This window comes from Colletotrichum orchidophilum (assembly GCF_001831195.1).
Source record: "Colletotrichum orchidophilum strain IMI 309357 chromosome Unknown Scaffold_92.1, whole genome shotgun sequence".
In the NCBI taxonomy this organism is placed as follows: Eukaryota; Fungi; Ascomycota; class Sordariomycetes; order Glomerellales; family Glomerellaceae; genus Colletotrichum; species Colletotrichum orchidophilum.
This window is the reverse complement of record NW_019173048.1, coordinates 136,074-160,670: the sequence shown is the minus strand read 5'-3', so window position 1 is coordinate 160,670 and position 24,597 is coordinate 136,074. Positions and strand designations below refer to the sequence as shown.

The 24,597-nt window shown below is 35.3% G+C and overlaps 7 protein-coding genes across 7 annotated transcripts; 5 read left to right on the top strand and 2 right to left on the bottom strand.

The window, feature by feature from the left end:
- Positions 1-210: 210 nt before the first annotated feature.
- On the bottom strand, positions 211-1,834 carry CORC01_09866 (aldehyde dehydrogenase; the record flags this gene model as incomplete). The annotated part of the gene is made up of 3 exons (XM_022621495.1): positions 211-1,222; positions 1,285-1,653; positions 1,713-1,834. 3 exons carry the CDS (start codon positions 1,832-1,834, stop codon positions 211-213), a joined length of 1,503 nt encoding a protein of 500 aa, XP_022472010.1.
- A 2,465-nt stretch (positions 1,835-4,299) lies between these two features.
- CORC01_09865 (choline transport protein) lies at positions 4,300-5,904 on the top strand (the record flags this gene model as incomplete). Its single annotated transcript, XM_022621494.1, has 1 exon — positions 4,300-5,904. The coding sequence occupies one exon, from the start codon at positions 4,300-4,302 to the stop codon at positions 5,902-5,904; it is 1,605 nt and encodes a 534-aa protein (XP_022472009.1).
- Positions 5,905-7,044: 1,140 nt separating this feature from the next.
- Positions 7,045-9,196, top strand: CORC01_09864 (primary-amine oxidase; the record flags this gene model as incomplete). Its single annotated transcript, XM_022621493.1, has 2 exons — positions 7,045-7,147; positions 7,215-9,196. The coding sequence occupies 2 exons, from the start codon at positions 7,045-7,047 to the stop codon at positions 9,194-9,196; spliced, it is 2,085 nt and encodes a 694-aa protein (XP_022472008.1).
- Positions 9,197-9,591: 395 nt separating this feature from the next.
- Positions 9,592-10,974, bottom strand: CORC01_09863 (uncharacterized protein; the record flags this gene model as incomplete). The annotated part of the gene is made up of 1 exon (XM_022621492.1): positions 9,592-10,974. The coding sequence occupies one exon, from the start codon at positions 10,972-10,974 to the stop codon at positions 9,592-9,594; it is 1,383 nt and encodes a 460-aa protein (XP_022472007.1).
- Positions 10,975-19,186: 8,212 nt separating this feature from the next.
- CORC01_09862 (uncharacterized protein) lies at positions 19,187-19,333 on the top strand (the record flags this gene model as incomplete). The annotated part of the gene is made up of 1 exon (XM_022621491.1): positions 19,187-19,333. A coding segment is annotated over one exon (147 nt), but the record flags the coding sequence as incomplete, so codon positions are not given.
- A 1,449-nt stretch (positions 19,334-20,782) lies between these two features.
- CORC01_09861 (uncharacterized protein) lies at positions 20,783-20,932 on the top strand (the record flags this gene model as incomplete). The annotated part of the gene is made up of 1 exon (XM_022621490.1): positions 20,783-20,932. A coding segment is annotated over one exon (150 nt), but the record flags the coding sequence as incomplete, so codon positions are not given.
- Positions 20,933-21,385: 453 nt separating this feature from the next.
- Positions 21,386-21,619, top strand: CORC01_09860 (uncharacterized protein; the record flags this gene model as incomplete). Its single annotated transcript, XM_022621489.1, has 1 exon — positions 21,386-21,619. A coding segment is annotated over one exon (234 nt), but the record flags the coding sequence as incomplete, so codon positions are not given.
- Positions 21,620-24,597: the final 2,978 nt, after the last annotated feature.

Here is a 24,597-nt window from a genome sequence, read left to right as displayed (position 1 = left end):
AAGTGACCCATGCTGTGGCGATGATTTGTTCTGACCTCCTTGACGGCCCATGTTCAGTTTTATAGACAGAACAGAAAGTGACATGGTGGACAGGTTTCTCTCAATTATACTCACCAAAATTTGATTTAAGTAAATCCACGGCTTGAGTATCCAAAATGTCGTCATTCAGCATTATCTTAAACTAGAAAACTGAACCAAAGTAATCGCATGCTACAATTTTGACTGTCTAGCAAGATTGACATGAATCGCTTTGATATTCGAGTAGGCAGCAAGACCAGCCTCCCCCAATTCCCTCCCAATACCGCTTTGTTTGACACCACCAAAAGGAATGCGCCAATCGCTATCGTTGCTCGAGTTGATCCACACCATGCCCGCCTCGATTCTCTTCGCCACGGTATGCGCACGAGCAAGGTCCGAAGAGAACAGAGCGCTGCCAAGACCGTAGTGCGAGTCATTGGCCAGGGCAATGGCGTCGTCCTCGGAATGAAAACGGCAGATGACGACAAACGGGCCAAACACTTCCTCCTTGAAGATTCTCATCTGGGGACTGACTTCGGTAAACACGGTAGGTTCAATAAAGTACCCAGGGGTGCCGGGCTTGTGAGGTTGACCTCCGAGCTCGAGCTTTGCGCCCTCCTTCTTGCCAATGTCGACGTAGGAGAGGATTCTGTCGTATTGGGCCTTGGTGACCTGGGGCCCTTGGAACGTGCTTTCTTCAAAGGGGTCGCCGACCTTGGAGATCTTGATGACCTGGTTTTTGAAAGCTGCCAAGAACTTATCGTAGATGGTGTCCTGCACTAGGATTCTCGATGTGGCGGTGCAGACCTGGCCTTGATTCGACATGATGCCGGCGTGGGCCCAGTGGACAGCCAAGTCCAGGTCGGCGTCATCAAACACGATCAACGGGCTTTTCCCACCCGTCTCAAGCGTGATGTTCTTCAAGTTGTGACTCGCCATCTTCATGATTTGTTTCGCAGTGCCGGTTGATCCTGTAAAGGCAATCTTATCCACGTCCATGTGGGATGCAAGAGCTGCGCCTGCGACAGCTCCAAGACCGTTGACGATGTTAATCACACCAGGCGGGAACCCTGCCTCCACTACGAGATTGGCAAAGTACAAGATGGACAGTGGTGTTTGCTCCGCCGGCTTGAGGACGATTGTGTTGCCGCAGGCCAAGGCGGGGCCAAGCTTCCACGCGGCCATTGCCAGGGGATAGTTCCAGCTGCGATGATTATCATGAGTCAGTACTTGATATGAGGATGCAAAAAAATGGTGGTTTCTTACGGGATGATTTGGCCGCAAACTCCCACTGGCTCACGGACTGTGTACGCAAACTTTTCGGACGTCGTCTCAATCACCTGGCCGAATACCTTGTCCGCAAAACCACTGTAGTACGTCAAGGTCTCAATGGCCTCGGTGAGATCCTCATTGAGGGATACCGAGTACGGCTTGCCATTGTCCCACGTCTCGATCGTGGCCAGCGTCTCACGGTGTTCCTCCATTAACCCGGCAAGGCGCGCCATGCATTTTCCGCGGTCTGACGCAGGCAAGTCTCTCCAGCTTGGGTGATGGAGGGCTTTCCGCGCTGCCTGAATGGCTCTGTCAACATCATTGCTCGTTGCTGCGTATACGGAGATGATTTCTTGTTCGTTGCTGCGTCACTAGGTCAGCAATGGGGTTGGCGGGCTTCTCACGGGCTCCTGATCTCTCACGTGGGATTGACACTGGCTATTTTGCCCCCGTCAGAAGATTCCACCCATTCGTTGTTGATGAATAATCCTGTTGGCTGGAGGTATGTCCTCCCATTGGGGGCAGTCAACTCTATAGAAGCCATTGTATGAGTGTGACTTGGACAATGTGGTGCCGTGCAAAGAGAAGGGGAAGTTCCTTCACGTCAGTTACGTTTCCACAGAAGCATTCCGTGGCAATGCACGAGAAGTTTCTCGTTTCACATAAGTCCTCCGCGACTTGCCAATGGCTGATGAGTAAAGGGCCTCCGATTGCGGTTGCTGGTCCCGAGGGACGAATAATGTCACCATTAATCCCCGATTATCTGACTGTAACCCACATTGTGGAGAACAAGAGATGCCCGGCCCGGTATTTGTTTATCTTCCATCGGTGGCCATGGACGCTAGGAAAAAGCACTGTGCGGGGGATCAGTTGCCAGTTTGTAATCTGCAACAGGTTGAGGTCCAAAGCAGATCAATGCCGGATATCTTTGTCCGGTGCATCGTGTACGATGATGGTGGAGATGCTTCCCGACGGCTAGTCGAGTCCCCGACAAACCAACAAAAAGGGAGGGTTGTATGACGGGACGAAATAGGAAAGAAATTGGGCCAAAGTATTATCCCCGGTAATCCCACGTGCCAGGTACCAGCCTTAGCTCGCCAAAGAACCAAAGGCAAACCGGGACCAGTGAACCAGGGTGCTCCCGAATCCTGCCGCATAGCTGGTACCAGTCTATCAGATCAAATCGATCAAGATGGCTGAGCGCAAGGCTCAATCAGGAAAGAAACTAGGCCACGGTCTAGTCTATATCGAAAGCTCCTCGAGTAGTCCGATGGCGGCAGCACCAGATGTCTTACCTCGTATCTTTCAGCCTAGAGCCAAGTTTCAACAGTCCGTGATAAGCAGTTGGGTGATTCCGCCGTGGGCTCAACCCCTGGCTTCATCTACGGACTATCTATTACTAAATGCTTAACTTCATGCAAATTTTATGAGCTTGCCCCCGCGTCGTACTCTGGCTTGATCAGACCGTGGGAGTAGCCTGATGTGTGGTTCAATAAGAAAGACGTACAAGTACCCGTCGATCAGGATTGCGCCTATGATGAATGCCGGCTCGAGGGAAGAACGCATCCCTGCTCACGCAAGTAAGCTTTCCGATGTGCCTACAGGATTCATGATGGAGTTCAAGGAATGACAGATCTGTCCAGAGACTTCCCTGTTTGGGGCCGGCCGCGTTTGCGTATTACCATTAAACAGGCTTACTTGTCAGCAACGAACCACCAACATCCGGGGATAAGATGGTCAGCCAGTCCCTACACGATGTTAATGTATCGAGTCCATCAGAAACTCTCATGTCCACTGGACCAGGACCAAGCAATGCCGGGCCAACAAGACAGGGCAACAATTGAAACAGCCGGCCCTGGTCTTCTCCAGACCCCGTTCCATCTCGCAGCGCTGATTCAAGCTTTGTAGGTGGGGTGATTGCTGCTATCCACAACCACCCTGATCAGCATAGTAGCATCTTAAGAAGTGACCTTGCGGAGAAGGTGTTTGAACATTGCAAACCGCGATGCACAAGCGCAAGGCACAGTCCATGTTCCGCTTTCCTCCAGGGCAGACATAAGAGATGACATGCCGGGCAGTAGTTACATTTGCCCCGCGGTATCCGGCCACTCACTCCAAAGCCCAACCGGTGGCGAGGGGGCCAAGGGCCCAAGGAGGGGCTTCTTATCAGCTCAAAGACCCAGTTAGCTTGAGTTGGTCTTGGTAAATGGCGATCTAGCCGGGGCTACCCATGACGGGTTGATGGGGGCACTAACTCAATCCAGGCATCTTGGGAATCACACGCCGATACCAGTTGTGTGGGTCTCACCCCGCGATTTGAGAGTGTGAACCGTCCAACTCGTACGTAATTACTGAAGATAACGCAACCTTGTTTCGTGATAGTGGGAGAAAGTAAACCACACAGATACGGACACTTGGAGACGACCAGTCCTTGAGATCAATTGTTTTCAACGACTCAACGACTGTCAAACCTTATTCAAGTAACTTGTCGACCGGGCCGTGATTTCGACGGAAAAGATTGCCGGACCACTTTCCTGTACTATGCTCAGCGGGAGCGCAACAGCTAGGTAAAGTAGTGGGTAGACACATGTACATGCCATGCACTTTACGCGCAGTGCGTTCTTATTCGACCCTGCCAATCTACAACACACCATTCTTTTGATACGGCCCAATGTATCCTGATTCGAATATCGGGTGCTGCCACCAGGGCAAAGCAGAGTGAACGCGCGCGACATTGATCTACCAAGCAGATTGCAACCTTGCCAGCCATCCGCCTTCTTATCATTTCCAGGGGGGAAATTTGGTTGCATCCCATCCTTGCATTGTATACAAAAGGCATCCAAAACTCTCGTCGCAAGCGACTACGTGCTCCGAACAGCAAACGTCTCTCGCGTCCCATGACAACAAGTTGGAAAAGCTCTCCGCGCGAAATATAAACACCAAAGTTGATCAAACAACCAAGAGACGAATTCGCCTTTGGACCGATCAAACGGATACCTCTCTCACGCCATGGAAAATGACCCGGAATCGAACCCACCGCTCAACCATTTCAAGACGGCCGACCAGGACGCTCAAGATGCGCAGGATCTCGCCTACCTCGGCCATGACCAGGCCCTCTCGCGAAAATTCGGCACAATGAGCATGCTCTTCCTCGCCGTGTCGGTCTTGGGAACCTGGTCCACCTTTGCGCAAGGGCTGTCGAGCGGCATCACCAGCGGCGGTCCCGTCGCCATCCTCTGGGGTCTCGTCCTCGTTTTATTCTGCAACATCTGCGTCGCTGTGTCGCTGGGCGAGCTCTGCAGCAGTATGCCGACGGCGTTGGGACAGGCGTATTGGATCTTTCGGCTGTGGCCCTCTGGTCGCTTCGTGTCCTACCTCTGCGCTTGGATCAATACGTTTGGGTGGTGGACGCTTTCTGCCTCGCAGGTTGCCTTCATGACCAACTTTATTCTGAGCATGAAGGTTCTCTTTGTGCCGGACTGGTCAGAGGCTGGCGTTGGGTGGATCAACTTTTTGCTCTATGTCGCCCTAACTCTCTTGCTCACGGTCGCCAACCTCGTCGCTTGTAGGAAAGATGCCATCCTACCAGCCTTTAACAACTTTGTCGGAATCTGCTTCATCGGACTCTTCTTCATCTTCAGCCTGGCGCTGCTCATCTCTGTCGGTGTACGATCAGACTTGCATTTCCAGCCAGCCTCATTCGTGTTTGGTCAATGGATCAACCAGACTGGCTGGGGAGACGGGGTGACGTGGTTTACGGGCCTTCTCCAGGCCGCGTACGGTCTGACAGCCTTTGACTCGGCCGTCCACCTGGCTGAAGAGATACCGGCACCTCGCAAGAACATTCCACGCGTGATATGGCTTTCAGTCACCTTGGGGGCCGTCACTGGATTCATCTTTATGGTGGTCTGTTTGTTCAGCATCCAGAATCTCGACACCATCTTGAACCCCCCCACTGGTCTCCCCTTTATGGACCTGTGTCATGAGGCAATCGGGCTTCAGGGGGCCACTGTGTTGCTCTCTCTATTCATTTTCAACGGTCTCGGTCAGGCCATCAGCATCGTCACCACCGCCTCCCGTCTGACCTGGGGTTTTGCGCGAGATGGCGGAATGCCGTGGAGCACTTATTTCTCCGGGGTCAATCGGGCATGGAGAGTGCCGGCACGGGCGTTATGGCTTCAGGGGGCCATTATCGGGGTTGTTGGCGTGCTCTACATGTTTGCCAACACGGTGCTCGAAGCGATCCTCAGCGTCAGCACAATCGCCCTGACCATCTCGTATGGGATGCCCATCCTGACTCTTCTTCTCGTCGGGCGTGACAAGCTCCCGCCTGGAGAGTTCAGCCTGGGACGACTTGGGCCTGCGATCAACTGGATCTCGGTAATCTACTGTGCCATCACCACGGTCTTTTTCTTCTTCCCGTCAGCACCTAACCCGGCGCCGGCAGATATGAATTACGCAATCGCAGTCTTTGGGGTCATGATGGTGGTGACTCTTGGTTTCTGGGTCATTAAGGGGCGGCACACGTATCTCAAAACTGAAGACGCAGCAGAACGAATCATTGAGGCTCAAAATGCCGAGGTGACAGTTTCTCCGATTCCTCTCAAAATGTAGATACGTCTGTAGGGCGGAAAATGTCACCTCTGGTTCTGTATTTATTTCTACGTATCAAAATACTTTGGTAGCTCTGTTCGGTTTGGATAACATGTCTCAGAGTTAAAGCGAACTATGTGTTTTCTCAATTTTCGCATTATTGACTCTTGAAAATGCCGATATCGCATCTACTTCGTACCTTGCAAATACAATCTCAGCTGCTTCATGCTTCGGGTGTACGTAAGCAACGCAAACAGGTGCCACATTACTAATTAGCGGGACCCATGCTGACGTAAGGTGGACCGGCGGAGAAAGAAGCCCGCCGGCCTTGGCACGAGCGCCCGCCAACCGCTCCGTTAGCGCCACCAAACCAATGCCGATTCAGCCGCGCACCCGGGGTCCCCCCGGTTATGGGGTTGGGGTTGCATGGACGATTTTCCTTCCTATTGCAGTAAGTAATTTGTCCATGGCATCCCTTAGTCTTGGCCAGACACCTCATGCTCACTTTCATTCACATTCGCCCTTACACTAACACACGCAGATTCCAATCCCCATCTTGGTCGCAGGCGCGCTCTTACGCTCTAAATCCCAATCGCCTTCCCCTGGCATTGAGATCAAGTGTTGAATTGGTGACCGACCGGCAGCAGTGCCGGTCCATTCCTCACATCCCGGCCCGGTATTTTGCCCCCGAACCTCCGCTTTCCGCTGTTCCGCTGTTCCGCTGCAGAATGGAGCTAAGCAGCGCCGACACCGCAAAGTGCATGTTGCTGGACAGGGACACCCGGCGACAGGGGCCACGAAAACACCAGAATTACTTGCACTGTGATCTTGACATGAATGCTGCACATTGCAATCTATCTTACGCTTGTCATGAGGATAACTCCACAACATGCTGCGGCTAGCCCTCGTACGATTGTCACGTACGCAGGTACGCCAGCATCACTTTCCCAAGTATAAGTAGACTTACCCGCATTGTCACTTTGATTTTGGCTTGACTTTCCCCTCTCCAAGGATCCAACCCAGAAACTACTTTGCATCGTCTTCTCACCAAAGCTCTATCCTGTCCACCAGGCCCCACCTCATCTCCAATCGACAATCGACCTTGGTCGAACCACAAATACCACCGTATGGAATATTTGCACAGCCCAGATAGCCCCCATCATGATTGCAGACACCTCTTCTATAGCCGGTTACACAATCTTCCGGGAAGAGCCCAGCGATATCGTTCCAAATCCGTCTACTCAGCTTCCAGCACATCCTCTGGGTATGGAGACCGATGTACCCTCAACTCTATCGTGGTTCTCGAGCTGACTGTAATCTCGTGCGTGTAGATCAGCTATCGATTGAAGAGATCCGGCTTGCTGCCAAACTCATCAAGGACCATGCTGGTCCCAACGCCCTCAAGTTCAACTGCCTGACTTTGCGCGAACCCAAAAAGAACGAATACGGTGTATTCAAATCCGGCAAGGGTCCTCGCCCCCAACGCCGCGCCTTCGCCATCGTCATTACCAAGGGAACCTCCCAGGTGTCCGAGGTTGTTGTCAACCTGGAGAATTCCCAGGTTGAGCTCTGGAGGGATGTCTCGGACGTCGCCCCCACCCTCACCTTGGAGGACCTGGACATTTGCGAGACCGTCACTCGTGCCGACTCTCGTGTCATCCAGGCTTGCCGCGAAATCGGCATCTATGACATGTCAAAGGTCTTTATTGACGCGTGGGCCATCGGTTTCGATCACCGATGGGGCACTGACCGCCGCCTTCAGCAGGGCATTGTGTACTACCGTAGTTCCCCCAATGATAACCAGTACGCCCACCCGTTGGATTTCTCGGTAGTCGTCGACACTGAAAAGGCCGAGGTCTTATCTGTCGATATCCGCCTCATCAATGGCGAGCGCACCAAGGTGTCTCTCAAGGAGCACAACTACATGCCCGAGTTCATCAGCAGTGGCTACCAGGACAGACTCAAACCCATTGATATCAGCCAACCCCAGGGCGTCTCTTTCCGCATGGATGGTAACGAAATCTCCTGGGCTGGACTCAAGATGCACATCGGCTTCAACTACCGCGAGGGTATTGTTCTCTCCGACGTCAGGATTAACGACGAGGGGCGCGAGCGGAGCCTTTTCAACCGCATCAGTGTGGTGGAGATGGTGGTTCCCTACGGCAATCCCGACCCCCCGCATCAACGCAAGCACGCCTTCGACGTGGGCGAGTATGGTACTGGTTTCATGACCAATTCTCTCAAGCTGGGATGTGACTGCAAGGGTGCTATCCACTACATGGATGCCATCATGGCTGTCGGGAGCGGAGAGGCGGCTGTTGTCAAGAATGCCATCTGCGTTCATGAAGAAGACAATGGCCTCCTTTATAAGCACACCGACTACCGCGACGGTACCGTCATCTCCGCCCGCGACCGTAAGCTCATCATCTCGCAAATCATCACGGCGGCGAACTATGAGTACTGCTTCTACCACACATTTCTCTTGGATGGCACCTACAAGCTGGAAGTCAAATTGACAGGGATGCTCAACACCTACTGTTTGCACCCGAGCGAAACGGCCGCCCCATACGGTACAGAAGTCGCCCCGTCCATCAACGCTCACAACCACCAACACATTTTCTCCCTGCGCGTGGACCCTGAAATCGACGGCCCCAACAATTCAGTTGTGCAGAATGATGCTGCACTTTCCGACGATCCGCTCGGGTCTCCCGGGAACCTATATGGCAATGGCTTCTACTGCAAGAAGACGCCCATTCGAACGGCCGGCGGCGCAGAGTATTGCCACGAGACAGGTCGCTCCTGGGACCTCATCAACCCCAACAGCATCAATCCCGTGGCCAAGAAGCCAGTTGCCTACAAGATCCTCAATACCAACTGCCCAACCATCCTGGCCAAGCCGGGAAGTATGGTGGAGAGGAGGGCCGCCTTCACCCGCAAGGCGCTGTGGGTCACCCCGTACAAGGACTATGAACTGTTCCCCGCGGGTGACTATGTGTGCCAGTCGAGCGGCGACGAGGGCCACCCGCACAACACGACCATTGTAGACTGGGTCAGTACGAAGGAGCCGGTTGAAAATACCGACATTGTCTGTTATATCCAGTTCGGTCTGACCCACTTCCCGCGCACTGAGGATTTCCCCATTATGCCTGCCGAGCCCGTTGGCGTCATGATCAGGGCTTCCAATTTCTTCAAGAGAAACCCGGCTCTCTGGGTGCCCCCTTCGATTGTCGCAGTGGACAAAACATCCAAGAATGCATTTGCCAAGCCCGAAGCCGCAGAATCGTGCTGCGGTAACAGGGGCAGCAAGTTGTAGAGCCCACTAGTTATGTTTAGCTGTGAGGTCTGGTAGTCTCGGTTCGTTGCGTCGTTTGTTCGTTGTAGTGTGCATTACAGTCTTTTCTGCAGATTACCTAGTAAGAAGAGAATGGTTTCGTTTTGCTATAAAAATCGAGGTCTGCTTTCGCTTCCGCGAAAAGAGGGTCCCTGGGCACGGCCTTCGTATTTCAATCATTTGAAGTGAAATTACAGCGTACCTCGAGGTTAGATTACATGCTTGAGAGTTTCGGTTGCAATAACCAAGTTTTTCAATTCAAATTTTATCAACAAGATGACTCTTGAACATGTGCTTGCTCCAATCAAGCGTCGCTGCGTGTGTGCATACTGAGTTCCTCCACCACATGCGGCTCGATCGCAGGCCAATCAACAAACTCATAGCACCAAGACATGTGGACTGAGGTGGCTAAAGATCTCAAGCCAAGCCTTGTGTCCAGAGTCGGACGGCCAAACAGCCTTGAAGAAAGACTTGACAGCCTCGATGGAAGCGAACCGCATGTCATTGTAAATCACGTCAGCCATGCCTAGCACGGCCTTTTGCTCTTCCAAGGATGAGACGTGGGCCCCGGCGATGAAGAGCGGAAAAACGACGCAGTTGAGGTTGTTTGCCTCGCGAGGGATCTCAAAGATGCAAGCGAGGCAGGATTTGACATGCTGCTGGACAAGCGGGTGACGAGTTGGGAGGCCACAAATGGCTCTGTACAGATACAGTAGGGCAGTGTGTTGGAATATGCGGACGAGAGTGAAGGCATGCACAGCCTCGGCTTCGCTGAAAGAGCAGTCGGATGCCTCGGAAGGGCTCCGGCCGTCGGAATCTGCGATAGTTAGTGGTGCATAGACGGGGCGGAGGGCGGCTTCGAATGCGCGGATACGATCGATTGACAACTCCTCGGCCTTGCTCGTCGTTGCTTGCAAGAACAGGCCCATTTCGGCAATTTCGCGAAAGACGGCCGCAAGGGAACATCTACTCAACGGGTCACGACCCCACCAAACAGGGCCCTGATCGAGTAGGTCCCACACGTCGGGAGGAAACGCCGGAGGTTTACCCTGAACCATGGAAGTTGTGAGATCCGTCGTCGCGAACTCTGAGAGCAGCATACGCAGCGGCTCGGGGGCCGTCGGCACTACTGCCTCGATGCCGCCTAGGTGCCCGAGGATGGCCAGAATGCCGTGATAGTGGCTAGAGGTAGAGGCCGATTTGAGGATACACCCCATGTATCCATCGTCAAAGTACAAGAGGATGACTGCGAACAGAAGCCCAATCATGAGTCCGTTTCCCTTGGGTTCGGCGCTGCAGCGATCTATCTCAGCTCGCACAGCAGCCAAGCACTCTAGCCGCTTCTTACCGAGCGTATCATGGTCATACGTACCGTCTTGCAACAGCCTGTGAGAGTCGGACAGCAAACAAGCGGCAAGTAGAACGACCCGGTGCTCTAGAACGACCGAACTTGGCGGGGCACACGGTTCCTCTGCTGTGGATAGAAGGGGCCAGACGCGGAGATGAAAATAGTCGAGAGCACGCCGCTCGCAAACCTCGAGGTAGACGGTCAAGTGCAAGTCGTTCCGCGGAATGCAGTAGGCCACAGGGACATGTGGGGTTGGTCGCGTGCTCCATCTGATTAGGCGGCTATTGTAGTCGCAGTTGGCGCCGACGGAAACACATTGTCGGCAAGCTGGCTTGGAAAGACTGCATTTGATGCGTCGCTTTTTGCAGGACCAACAGGAGCCCTTGACGACCCTGACCCGATTCGGTGGCATTGCCCACGAGAGTTGCTCTGAGTATATGGGAAGAAAGCTGCTTTCAATGTCTAGACCAGACGGAATCAATTGATGGACGTTCCGCGCCTTGGATTATTCTTGGTGGGCGTTGACGTAGCAGCAATCTCTGCAACACATCAAATGACATTTAGCATACAGCATGTGTCTGAACGATTTCATCTGCGTGGGGAACGAACGACGACTCACATCTGGCATACTTGACTTACCGGGTACCCTTCGCCAGTGTCGGCAACAGTCTGTGTAGCCTCCAAAGCGATTCCGACGTGAACGCTCCATGCAGCAGCAGTGTAGTAGACTTCGAGCGCGAGGATGGGGCTGAGGATGGAAAAGCAGCCAGATTCGAGCGATGAGAAGATGCGCAAAAGGTCGTTTCTTCTAAGAGCGACTAGGGCTAGGTTCTTTACAGTCTTGCTGCAATAATGATGGAGTGGATGATTGACGGATCAAGTGTCATCCGTTGCGGGTGTAGATGAATCAAGAAGGACAGCGTGCTCCGATGGGCAGATGGCAGCGGGGAGAAATTGTGTGATTATAAATTCCAGACTCGCCCAAACGTGGGGTCCCTAGGGGGGGTTCCTAAGGAGGCAGGACTTCCCTTTCCAGCGTTGGAGGTACGAGACTTTTGTAACTCGGGACGGGGTATAGGAGCACGACGAGTTAGGGATATAGGGCAATGCAGAGATAAGCTGCTCTACACATTACGTAATGTACCTAACAAGAGAAGTCAAGTCACTTAAGATAAGGAACGTACTCTACCTAACCGAGGGTTTCAAAAGTGCTCGATGTCTATACTGAAAGTATTTACTAAACGCAGCTCTGACCCTTTTATTCCTATAATAATCCGATTGTATGTAGTATTTAAAGACTCTTTTTTAAAAAAAAAAGCAACTTATACATAATGAAATTTGAAAGTGAAATTGAATATAACCCTTGTGAGTTATTTACGCAGGTGTGCAGCCTATCTCTATACCTGCTTCCTTAAATCCCTTACAACATTTACAAAATTCATCCACTTCACCATTATATATCTCACACATGTAACTAGTCTATAAATATGTTAACGTCTAGTAATCTTACAGTTTCGCATTTGCTTCTGTAGTTGCTTCTTATAAAGAAGAATAAACCTACTGTATTGTAGAGGCGGGTTGCGAATGAGCCGCAGCACGACTGAGTGAGTGTCATATGCGTTGCGGGATCGGGGTTGTGGATACCCTGAGTAAAGCAAGCCGCATAATTTACTTCACCAGAAGCGCTATCCCACGTGTCGTTAACCGATTAGGCACAGGACTCTTGCGACATAGGACTCATACCTTGTGCCGAGTGCAGCGATGGTGAGAAGGGTCAAAGGCCGCATGATGTTAATAGAATACCTAGCAAAAGGCTGCGGAAATCTAAGGCTTGCTTGCGTGGATCGACGGTGAATGATCGAAGAGGAAAACAGCGTTAAATACCTTTTTTCAATTGGAACTCTTGATGGAGATCTAGTTAATATGCCGCACTATCCGTCGGTGAACTCTTACTTAGTGCGAGTATTTAACTTTTGGGCTTTCATTTCCTGCGGTCACTTGATTATTAAACGCCGGCCTTTCCGGGGAGAGGTTTTGGGAGGCTTGTTAGTAGAGTTCGTCTCAAAAACGCCTCAGGAAAACTATAAGACGATTCGGACGTCGAAGGGGTGGCGTTACGGTTTTCTGTTTCCAATTCCTATAAAGCAGCTAGTCACAATACGTAACTCTAAGTTATGTCTCCATGGATTATACTTCTAATGCGTCGTATTTCTTAAGAATTAAATAACATCCTGGCTGGGCAAAGGGTGTTAGCCTTTCAGGACCCTGGCGCCGGCTTTTGAGGCAGCCACTCTGTGTTACTTTTCAAATATATTAATTCGTTCTGTCACGTTCAGAACGTTAGTTTCTAACTAACTGAACTAAAAGGTGGCGCACCCAGCTAGATGTTATTTACCAACGCGTATGTGAGGCCTCCTATACGTAAGAACGTATATGTGATAAGTGCGCCTCTTCTATAAGGCAATCGTCCCGAGGGCACCTCTAAGCCTCGATCAAAGCCTTATAGTATCGACCGGGCTAGACGGCCCGCTTACGTAATCTTTAGAGATTCCTCAGGTCCGATAAGGCTAGCCTTATTTATTACGCCTTCTTAATAAACCGTACGTAAAAGAATCGAACCTCTTTATAATAAATTATTACAAAACTAAATTATATTACTACTTATTATATTTCAAATAATTAGTTTTTAATTAATTAATTAAAAAGTATTATATTTAATAAGTAATTTTCTTTTATATATAAAGCTTTATATATATAGAAATATATGTATAATACATTTATTATTTTAGTATTTATTATTATAATATATATAAGTTTGATATTTTTATTAATTAGTATAAATATAGGCCGCTAAGTTATATTTAAAAGTCTCAAAGTAAGTAAGATATATAAGTAAGTAAAAAGGTTAATAAAAAAATAATAATAAAATCGATTATTTTAATGTCGGATTAAAAGCCTGATTCGACCTCGAGTCAGCGCTAGCGCAAGGGCTATCTAAAAGTCTTAATATTAACGTTTAACTAGCGATTTAATTAATAATTAAAACCTCCCTTTTTTACTTTATATAAAAATTAATATAAAAATAATTAACCCTTTGTTATGACGGTTTAATTAAATAAATTACCTTATAATTATATAAATTAATATTAATTAATAATTTTGACTTACTATTATAAAATAATAAAGCTTTTATAAAATAAAAAAGGCGACTTTTTAATATTATATAAAATAAAAAAATCAAATCAAATTATTTTAGATTTTTATAAAAATTAAAAAAACGACTTTTTAATATTATATAAAATAAAAAGTTTTTAATTTTTAAATTCTTATTAAAAAAAACGTTTATTACGTTAATAACGTTTTTAAATAATTTATTAATAAAACTATTTAAGTTAATTATTAATTATTGAAAAAATCTTTCTTTTTTATACTTTTTTTAATTTTAAAAAACCCTTTTTTTATTTTATTTTTTTATTACTTTTCGTAATAAATATATAAATCTATTTATTTTATATTTATATTAATTATAATTAAATTATATAATATTTAAGCTTATTTTATAATTTATAAAATATAAATATAAAATAAAAACGTAAAAAGTAAACTATATAATTTAACTAATTTCATAAATATAAAAAATAAGTTTTTAATAAAAATATATTAAAACGTTATATAATTAAAAAATAAAAAAACTTTTTTAATAGTGTTGAATTAGAAGCCTAATTCGACCTCGAGTTAGCGCTAGCGTAAGGGCTATTTAAAAGTCTTTATATTAGTGTTTAATCGACGATCTAATTACCGGTTAGAACCTCTTTTTTCTACTTCACGTAGAGATTAACATAAAAGTAATTAACCCTTCGTTATTACGGTTTAATTAAATAAATCACTTTATAATTACGTAAATTAATACTAATTAATAGTTTTATTTTATTATTATAAATTAATAAAGCTATTATAAAATAAAAAGAGCGACCTTTTAATATTATATAAAATAAAAAAATCGTATTATTTTAATTTTTATAAAAACTAAAAAAAAAACGATTTTTAACGCCGTATAAAATAAAAAATTTCTAATCTTTTAATTTTTTATTAAAAAAAAGGCGTTTATTACGTTAATAATACTTTTAAATAGTTTATTAATAGAACTATTTAAATTAATTACTAACTATCAAAAAGATTCTTTCTTCTTATACCTATTTAAATTTTAAAAGACTTTTTTTTTATTTTTTTTATTTATTTTTTATAATAAATACGCGAATTTATTTGTTTTATATTTACATTAATTATAATTAAATAATATAATATTTATATTTATTTTGTAATTTATAAAATACGAATATAAAATAAAAATATAAAAAATAAACTACGTAATTTATTTAATTTCGTAAGCGTAAAGAATAAGTTTTTAATAAAAATATATTAAAATACCGTGCGATTAAGAATTAAAAAGATTTTTTAAATAGATTATATTATTACGACTTAACACGTATTGCTAGACTAGGGCCCTGCCCTATAGGACCTACGGCGGCTATTATATTATATATATAATAATAACGGCTCCCCTTAAGACGGAAGAACTATAAATAAGTTATATAATTACGATTATATAATAAAATAAAAAATAGACGCTTATAAATAAATAAAATAAGCGATTATAAAAATATAAAACGAACGATTATTTAATAAACCGTTAGATAATAAATAAATAAAATATTATAAAAAATATATTTACGATTAAGATTTATATATAAAATAGCCTAAGCTAGGCTTAAAGATAGACTTTTATAACTTTTTTAATAATTAATTTTTATATTAAATTTAACGATCGCTTTTAATTATTTTTATTAAGAACCTTATTAATAAGATTACGATTAATTATCGAAGCTTTTTTATTTAACAACTTATAGATAATAGTTTCTTTAAAATTATTTTAACAACGATTATTATTTATAAATATTATAGCCTCGACTTTTATTAACTTAAACTTTATTATAATTAATTAACCGTAATATTTTAATTACTTTTATTTAATAAGTCGACTCTATAAAAACTTATTAAATAATATAAACAATATTTATTAAATCCTTTTTTAATAAAAATAAAAAGCCTTAGGCTTTAAACGCCGAGCTAGCCTAAGCCGAAAAAAATATAAAAATACTTAATATTAAGTATAATTTTAATAAGGACATAGTCCTTAATAAAATAATATATATTAAAATACGCCGCGTCGTTAACTAAAATATTTAATATAATAAAAAACTAACGGATTTTTTTAATATTATTATTATTTAATTAATAAAAGCTTAAATTAAAAACGATTACGATATCGCTTATATATAAAAACTATTTAACATTATATTTAAAAGATTTAATATTAAATGTAAAAAGATTTTAAAACTTACCGAATAAGTAAATACGTTTTAAAGCACCGTTAATATTATTATTACTCTTTTTATTAAGGGATAATAAAAACTTAAACTTAATATACTTATTATTTTTAATAATATTTTTAAAATTTTAAAAGGATTTTTAATTTAAATTAAAAACTTTTAAAATTTTTATTAAAAAGGCTTTAATAACGAAGTTAAGAAAATTATATACGCCGCTAATTTTTTTAAAAAACGAGCTTTTAAATAATTTGAACCTTTTTAAAAAGAATATTTTAAAAAAGAAATTTTTAATAAATACTTTACCGAAGTACGAGATATTTATTATAATTTTAAAAGATTTAAAAAAGCCTTTAAATTGCTTTTTTAAAACTTAAATAAAAAACGATAAACTAAATACGATATATTATAACTTTAATAAACTAAATTAATAAAGGACTATTTAATTAAGTTTAAACGACTTAACGCTTAATTTAATTTTATTAACGATATTAAAGTTTTTATATTCTATTAAAAACTAAAAAACGAAATTAAAAACGAAATTATTAAACTTAATAAACTAAAAGATTTCCTTTAATATACTAAACTCGTAATCAAAATCGATAATCGCTTTTATAAAAAAAAAAAAAAAAAAAAAAAAAAAAAAAAAAAAAAAAAAAAAAAAAAAAAAAAAAAAAAAAAAAAAAAAAAAAAAAAAAAAAAAATATTAAAAAAAAAAAAAAAAAAAAAACGAAAATAAAAACTTAACTTAGGACGTAAATATTAATAATAACTTTAACGTAATTTTAATTAAAAAAACCGTTATAACGGGAATAATAATTTTTAATAAACTATTATTTACAGATAATATAACGGATTTATAAATCTTAACGTAGTAAATCGAAACTAATCTTATTAAAAAAAAGAATTTAAATATTATAATTACGATAAGCTAAGATATATAATTAAGGACTATAAATAACCTAAACGAATTTAATAACGACCTATCCCTAAAAAACAAATTAATATTATTTTTAAAAAAGTATTTTATAAATTACTCTCTTAGACCGTATATTATAATAATAACTACTTTACTTATTAAAATAATAAAAAATAATTAAGATAATATCCTAAAAAACCCTTTAATAAGACCTTTATTATAATAAATAAATAAAAACTAGTTTAACGCTTTAAGACTATTGAAGATTATAATAAAGAGTATATCTAAATATTATTAATAATATATAAAGTAATTAAGATATAACTTATTAACTTTCTTAACCAAGCGTAAATTTTTACGATAATAAAAAATAAATTAAAAAAAAAGATAATAACTAAAAATAAAAACGACCTATTTTAATTAAAAAACGAGATCCTAGCCTGTAAAATACGGATTTTAAATAAATCTATTTATATAATACGACGAATACTTAATAAAATAATTTAATATTATAAATATTACTTTTTAATAATAAAAAATTATAATTAAAACTATATTTATATTTTAACTAGTTATTATAAAATTAGCCGATTATTAAAAAAGAAATAATTAAATATAAAAGCAATGCTCGCCCTATTTTAATAACGATTTTAAAAACGATTAAGAGTTAAAATAAAAAAAGACTTCCTCTAATTAAAATACGAAATCGATAAAAAAATAGATATTATATATTTAATATACGGACTTTAAATATTAAAAAAATATTATTATTAACATATTAAAGAACTAAGCGAGGCTTATTATATAATAAACGTTTATATTTTTTAATATTTAATTATAAAAATAATCCTTATTATTTTATAATAGTGGTTATATAAATAATTTAAAATAATAATAAAAAACGATATACTCCGTTTAAAATAAAACTTTCCTATATTTAAAAAAAATATTAAGTTAAATAATTTAAGTAAAGAAATTATTAATAATATATTTATAGAATCTAGCACCGAGGGACTAAATTACAACCCCTTTTTAAATAATATTAATATATTAAATTACGAATAATTAATAAGTTAATAATTATTTTATAACTCGGACGAACCTTACGACGTCGCTTAACGACATATTTAATTAGAAATTGATTATAAAATATTACCTAATATTAACGATTTTATTATTAAAAAAAAAGCCGATTTAAATAAATAACTAAAATAATAAAAATCTATAAGTTTTTAAAAAGAATTAAATTAGCTTATTAAGGACTTAAAAAACTACTTATATAACCGATATATTTTAAATATATAATTTAATATTAAAATATTTAGAAATTATAAATTATTTTTTAAAGGGAAAGAACCTATTAATAAAGAAATAAACGATATTTACGATATTATTAATATATTATATTTATTTATTAAAAAATAAAGGCGTCCCGATTTAATAACTAATTACGAACGGCTTATAAAAAAAGGGCGGGTATTAGCTTTTAAAATATTAAAAAACTAAATATGTTAATCGTAAAAAAATATTAAAAAGCAGTTAAAATAAATAAGTTTTTATATTTTATAATACTTTTTAATAAAAAATATTCATAATTTAAATTCTAAATAAACGGATATAATATAAGCGTTATTATTAATAGCGGCGCTTAAGGAATTTTTATTTTATTAAAAATAGTAAATAAATATAAACTATTATAAATATAAAAAACGAACTTATATACTTTATAAACGGTAAAAAAAAAATAAATTAATTATAATAATAAATATATTAACCGAGAGACTATATACTTTACAATATATATTAATAATTAATTAAAATAATTAAAATATAATATTATAAAGATCGGAGATATTAATATTATTTTAAAAATCTCGTAATTATAAAAATATAATTTATAAATAAATTAAAAAACCGGCTAATTTTATTAAATAAATTTAATTACTAAACGATTTAAAAAAAAAGGTTTAAATAAGTCTTATATAATACTTAACGAACGAAAATAAATTAAATATATCGCTTTTATTAAAACGATAAAATTTATTAAGATATTTATATTTAGTACGGACGATCGAGGATCGGACTTATTTTAAATTATATTTAAAAAATACTAAATTTATATAAAACTATTCGTTTTAAAAAAAGAAATAGGACTATTAAAATATAATAATTAGGATATAGAAATCGAATTAAAAAAAAGAATATAATTTAAGTTCTATTTATTATATTTTATAAATTAACTCGAACGCGATAAACTTAATAAGTATATTGACGATAGATTTAAAAAGGGTTATATTAAATTATTATCCTTTTTAATAAAAGTACTAATCTTTTTCGTACTTAAGAAAAATAAAAAAAAACTTAAACTTATAATTAATTATAAAAGACTTAACGAAATTATTAAAAAAAATTACTATTTATTACCCCTTATTACAGAACTTAAGGAAATATTATATAAAGTTTAATAATTTACCATAATAAACCTTAAAAAAGTATTTAACTAAATTAAAATTAAAAAAAGAAATAAATAAAAAACGGCATTCCGAACTTATAAAAAGTTTTATAAATACTAAGTTATACTTTTTAAACTTATTAATATACCCGCTATATTCTAAATAATAGTTAATTATATATTTAAAAAGTATATTAATATTTTTATAATCGTTTATTTCGACGATATTCTTATCTTCTTTTTTAATTTCGAGATTTATAAAAAATACGTCTATATAGTATTTTAAAAACTTTAAAATATAAAGCTTTTCGTTAAGCTTAATAAATACGAATTTTATTTATAAAAAATAGATTTCCTTAGCTATACGATTACGTTAAGATAAATCTATATATAAATATTTAAAATAAAAATAGTTAAAAATTAGGCTATATTTATTAATATTAAAAATATATAATTATTCTTAAGATTCGTTAACTTTTACCGACGATTCTTTAAAAACTATATTAATATTATTAAACTTTTTAATAACTTAATAAAGAAAGATATAACTTTTATTTAAAATAAAAAATATAAAAAGGTTTTTAATAAAGTTAAGGATTTAATTACTTCGGAACTAATAATTATAATCCCGGATTTAAAAAAACTATTCAAAATTAAAACCGACGCCTCGGATTTTATTATAAAAGCTATTTTAAAATAACGAAATTAATAAAAAGTACTTTATTTTTACGTATTTTATTTTAAAATATTTTATAAAGTAAAACTAAATTAATAAATTTACGATAAAAAATTAATAATTATAATTAAAACTTTTGAAAAATAAAGATTATAGTTTTTAAATATTAAATACGAAGTTATTATTTATATAGATTATAAAAACTTTATAAACTTTATAATAAATAAAAATCTAAATAAATAATAAATTAAATAAAACGAATTCCTATTTAAATTTAATTTTCGAATTATTTATCGAAAAGGTTTAAAAAATAATAAAATAAACGCTTTTAATAAACAACTTAATTATAAAGTTATAATCCTTAAGGAAATATAAATAATCTTTAAATATAACGATAACGGTAATTTTATACTTATTATAAAACTCTTTATAATAATTAGGAAAGTTAATATTAACCTGTTTAAAAAAATAACTTTTAAGCTTATTATAAAAGTTTATAATATTTAAATATACGGTTATTAAAATATTATAAAAATATAGAAACGGATTTATTAATATTATAATAAAACCGCTATAAAAATAGAAGTTATTAAGGTTATTAAAGACTACGATATTTATAAAAAAAGTAAAAACAGCCTTTATAAGCCTTATAAAGAACTATAACTATTATTAATACCCCTAGAGGCATAGTACTTAATCTCTTAAGACTTTATTATTAAACTATTAAAGTCTAAAGAGCTATTAACGAATATATAATACAATAGTATTTTAATTATTATCGACTAACTTACTAAGTTTACCTATTTTATACTATATAAAAAAATAAGTAATACTAAGGAATTAGTATATACCTTCCTTAAAATAGTTATTATTAATTATAGTTTATTTAAAAAAATAGTATTCAATAAAAATAAGCTATTTACTATTAAATTTTAAAAATCTCTAATTTCGTAGCTCGGTATAGATTATAAACTATCGACCTTTTTCTATCTATAAACTGATAAATAAATAAAAAGGATTAATTAGATTTTCGAAATATACTTCCGCTGTTATATAAATTACGATTAAGATAATTAAGTAATATTATTATTAATAGCTTAGTTTATATATAATAGCGTAGTTAGCAAAAATATAAAAGAATCCCTTTTTTATTTTAATTACGGATTCTAACTAATTATATATAAAAAAGTACGTAAAGGATTATAAGCTATAAAAGCCGTAATAAACGTAAATAAACTTAAAAAGATTTAAAAAAAAGCCTCCCTAAACCTCGAATTTATATAGTAACGTATAAAAAAATACGCCAATAAATTAAAAATTAATAAATTAATTTTAAAAAAAAGAGATAATATATATTTCTTTTACTATAATATTAAAATAAAACAACTAAGTAATAAATTAAATTATAAAAAACTTAAACCTTTTAAAATTATTAAAAAAGTTTTATTAATTAATTTTAAATTAAAACTTTTAAATACGATACAATACTATTTAGTTTTTTATATTTTATTTTTAAAACTAGTATTTAAAAGCTTATATATTAAAGATCGTATTATTATCGAATTTAATAAATTAAAATACGAGGTTAAGCGAATTATCGACTACCGAATTAAAAAAAAATAAAAAAAATACTTTATTAAATAAGAAGATTATAAATATAAAGATAATATATAAGAACTTATTACGAACCTTTAGAACTCTTAATAGCTTTTTAAAAAATATTAAAATTAAATTTAAACTTAAAACTCTTAATTATTACGACGTCTTAATTAATAACGCTAAAAATATTATTAATTTACGCCTCCTAGGCTACTAAAGAAATATTTTTAATATCCTTAAGAAATTCCTTTAATACGATATGATTTTTTTTAAATACTATTCGCTTTTAAAAATAAAAGCGTTTTAATTTAGATAACGATTTATTTAATTTAATTTAAGTTTTTTAATAAGCTTTAGCTTTTTTTATAGCTTTATAACTCTCTCTTAAAACCGCGACTCTTTTATTTATTTTTTATAATTAAAACGATTAAATTTTACTATTAAACAATTTATTATATTTATTAATTAGGACTTATAAAAAACTATCTATAAAATTTATAAATATAAATAATATTAATAAAAATATTACATAAAATACTTAAATAATAATATATCTTATAAATATTAAAATTAAAAAGAATTAAATAACAAACGCTTTAAAAACGATAATTTAAATACGGTATTATTTTTATATTTTTATTAAAAAAGCAAATAATATATAATAAACGGCGACGAGACGTAATTATTTTCGATTTCGATTTTTTAATTCGATTTAAAATAATATTAGTATATTTCGATAAAAATATTTAATGATTCCTTAATTTAAAAATAAATAACTTATTTATAAGCTTAAGGACTAGATTTTTAAAGGGAGGAGCTAATATTACGACCTAATACGTATTATTAAATTAAGGCTTTACTTTATAAAATTTACGGCGGCTATTATATTATATATATAATAATAACGGCTCCCCTCGAAATAAAAGAATTATAAATAAATTATATAACTACGATTATATAATAAAATAAAGAATAAACGTTTATAAATAAATAAGACGGGCGATTATAAAAATATAAAACGGACGACCGTTTAATAAACTGTTAAATAATAAATAAATAAAATATTATAAAAAATATATTTATAACTAGGACTTATATATAAAATAGCTTAAGCTAAGCTCGAGGACAGACTTCTATAGCTTTTTTAATAATTAATTCTTATATTAAATTTAACGATCGCTTTTAGTTATTTTTATTAAAAACCTTATTAATAAGATTACAATTAATTACCAAAGCTTTTTTACTTAATAACTTATAGATAATAGCTTTTTTAAAGTTATTTTAACGACGACTATTGTTTATAAGTATCGTAGCCCCGACTTTTATCAACCTAAACTTTACTACGATTAGCTGGCCGTAATATATATTTATATTTTTTAATAAAAATAAAAGTAAATAAAAGTAAAAATAAAAGAGGTAGTTTTAATAAATTTAAATTATATAATAATTAAATTAAAGAAAAAATCGAAAATATAAAGTAAATTTTATAAGATCTTATTTAACTTACCTTTTTTTTAATTTTTTTAATATTTTTTAAAATAAACGAATAAAATATTATTTTTATAATAATTTATAAATAAAAATAAAGCTATTACAAGAATTCTAAACTTAATAAACTTATTATAATTACTTACTATACGAAAATAATAAGTATTTTTATAATTTAATAAGAATTAATATACCGGCGTCGTTTTTATACCGACGTTATTATTTAGCTTTTTAATTAATTTAAAAAAATATATTACGACCCAACATACATTACTAAACTAAGGCCCTGCCCCACAGGACCTATAACGGCTACTATACTATATATATAATAATAAAAACTTAAATAGCTCTTTTTAAAATAAAGAATTATAAATAAATTACGTAACTACGATCTTATAATAAAATAAAAAATAAACGCTTATAAATAAATAAAACGGACGATTATAAAAATATAAAATAAACAACTATTTAATAAACTATTAAATAATAATAAATAAAATATTATAAAAGATATATTTATAATTAAAATTTATATATAAAATAACCCAAGCTAAACTTAAAAATAAACTTTTATAACTTTTTTAATAATTAATTCTTATATTAAATTTAACGATCGCTTTAAATTATTTTTACTAAAAACTTATTTAATAAAATTACGATTAATTATTAAAACCTTATTTATTTTACGATTTATAAATAATAATTTTATTAAAACTATTTTTATAACGATTATTATTTATAAATATCGTAGCCCCGACTTCTATTAATATAAACCTTATTATAATTAATTAACCGTAATATTTTAATTATCTTTATTTAATAAGTCGATTTTATAAAAACCTATTAAATAATACGAACGATATTTATTTAATTTTTTTTTAATAAAGGTAAGCAGCCCTAAGTTTTAAATACCGAACTTTTTTAAACCGAAAAAGATTTAGAAATATTTAATATTAAATTCGATTTTAATAAAAACGTAGTCCTTAACTAAATAATATACGCTTAGATATATAAAACTATTAAAAAAAGTATTAAATATAATAAAAAACTAAATAAACTCTTTAATATTAATACCGTTTAATTAATAAAAACTTAAATTAAAAACGACCATAATATTATTAAAATATAAAAAATATTTAATATTACGTTTAAAAAATTTAAAAATAAATATTAAAAAGTTTTAAATTTTATTAATTAAATAAATACGTTTTAAAATACTATTAATATCGTTACTACCCCTTTTAATAAAAAATAATAAAAACTTAAATTTAAGATATTTGTTATTTTTAATAAAACTTTTAAAACTTTAAAAAGTTTTTTAATTTAAATTAAAAACTTTTAAAACTTTTATTAAAAAAACTTTAATAACAAAATTAAAAAAGTCGTATACGCTATTAACTTTTTTAAAAAATAAGTTTTTAAATAATTTGAACCTTTTTAAAAAAGTATTTTAAAAAAAAGACTTTTAATAAATATTATATCGAAATGTAAAATATTTATTATAATTTTAATAT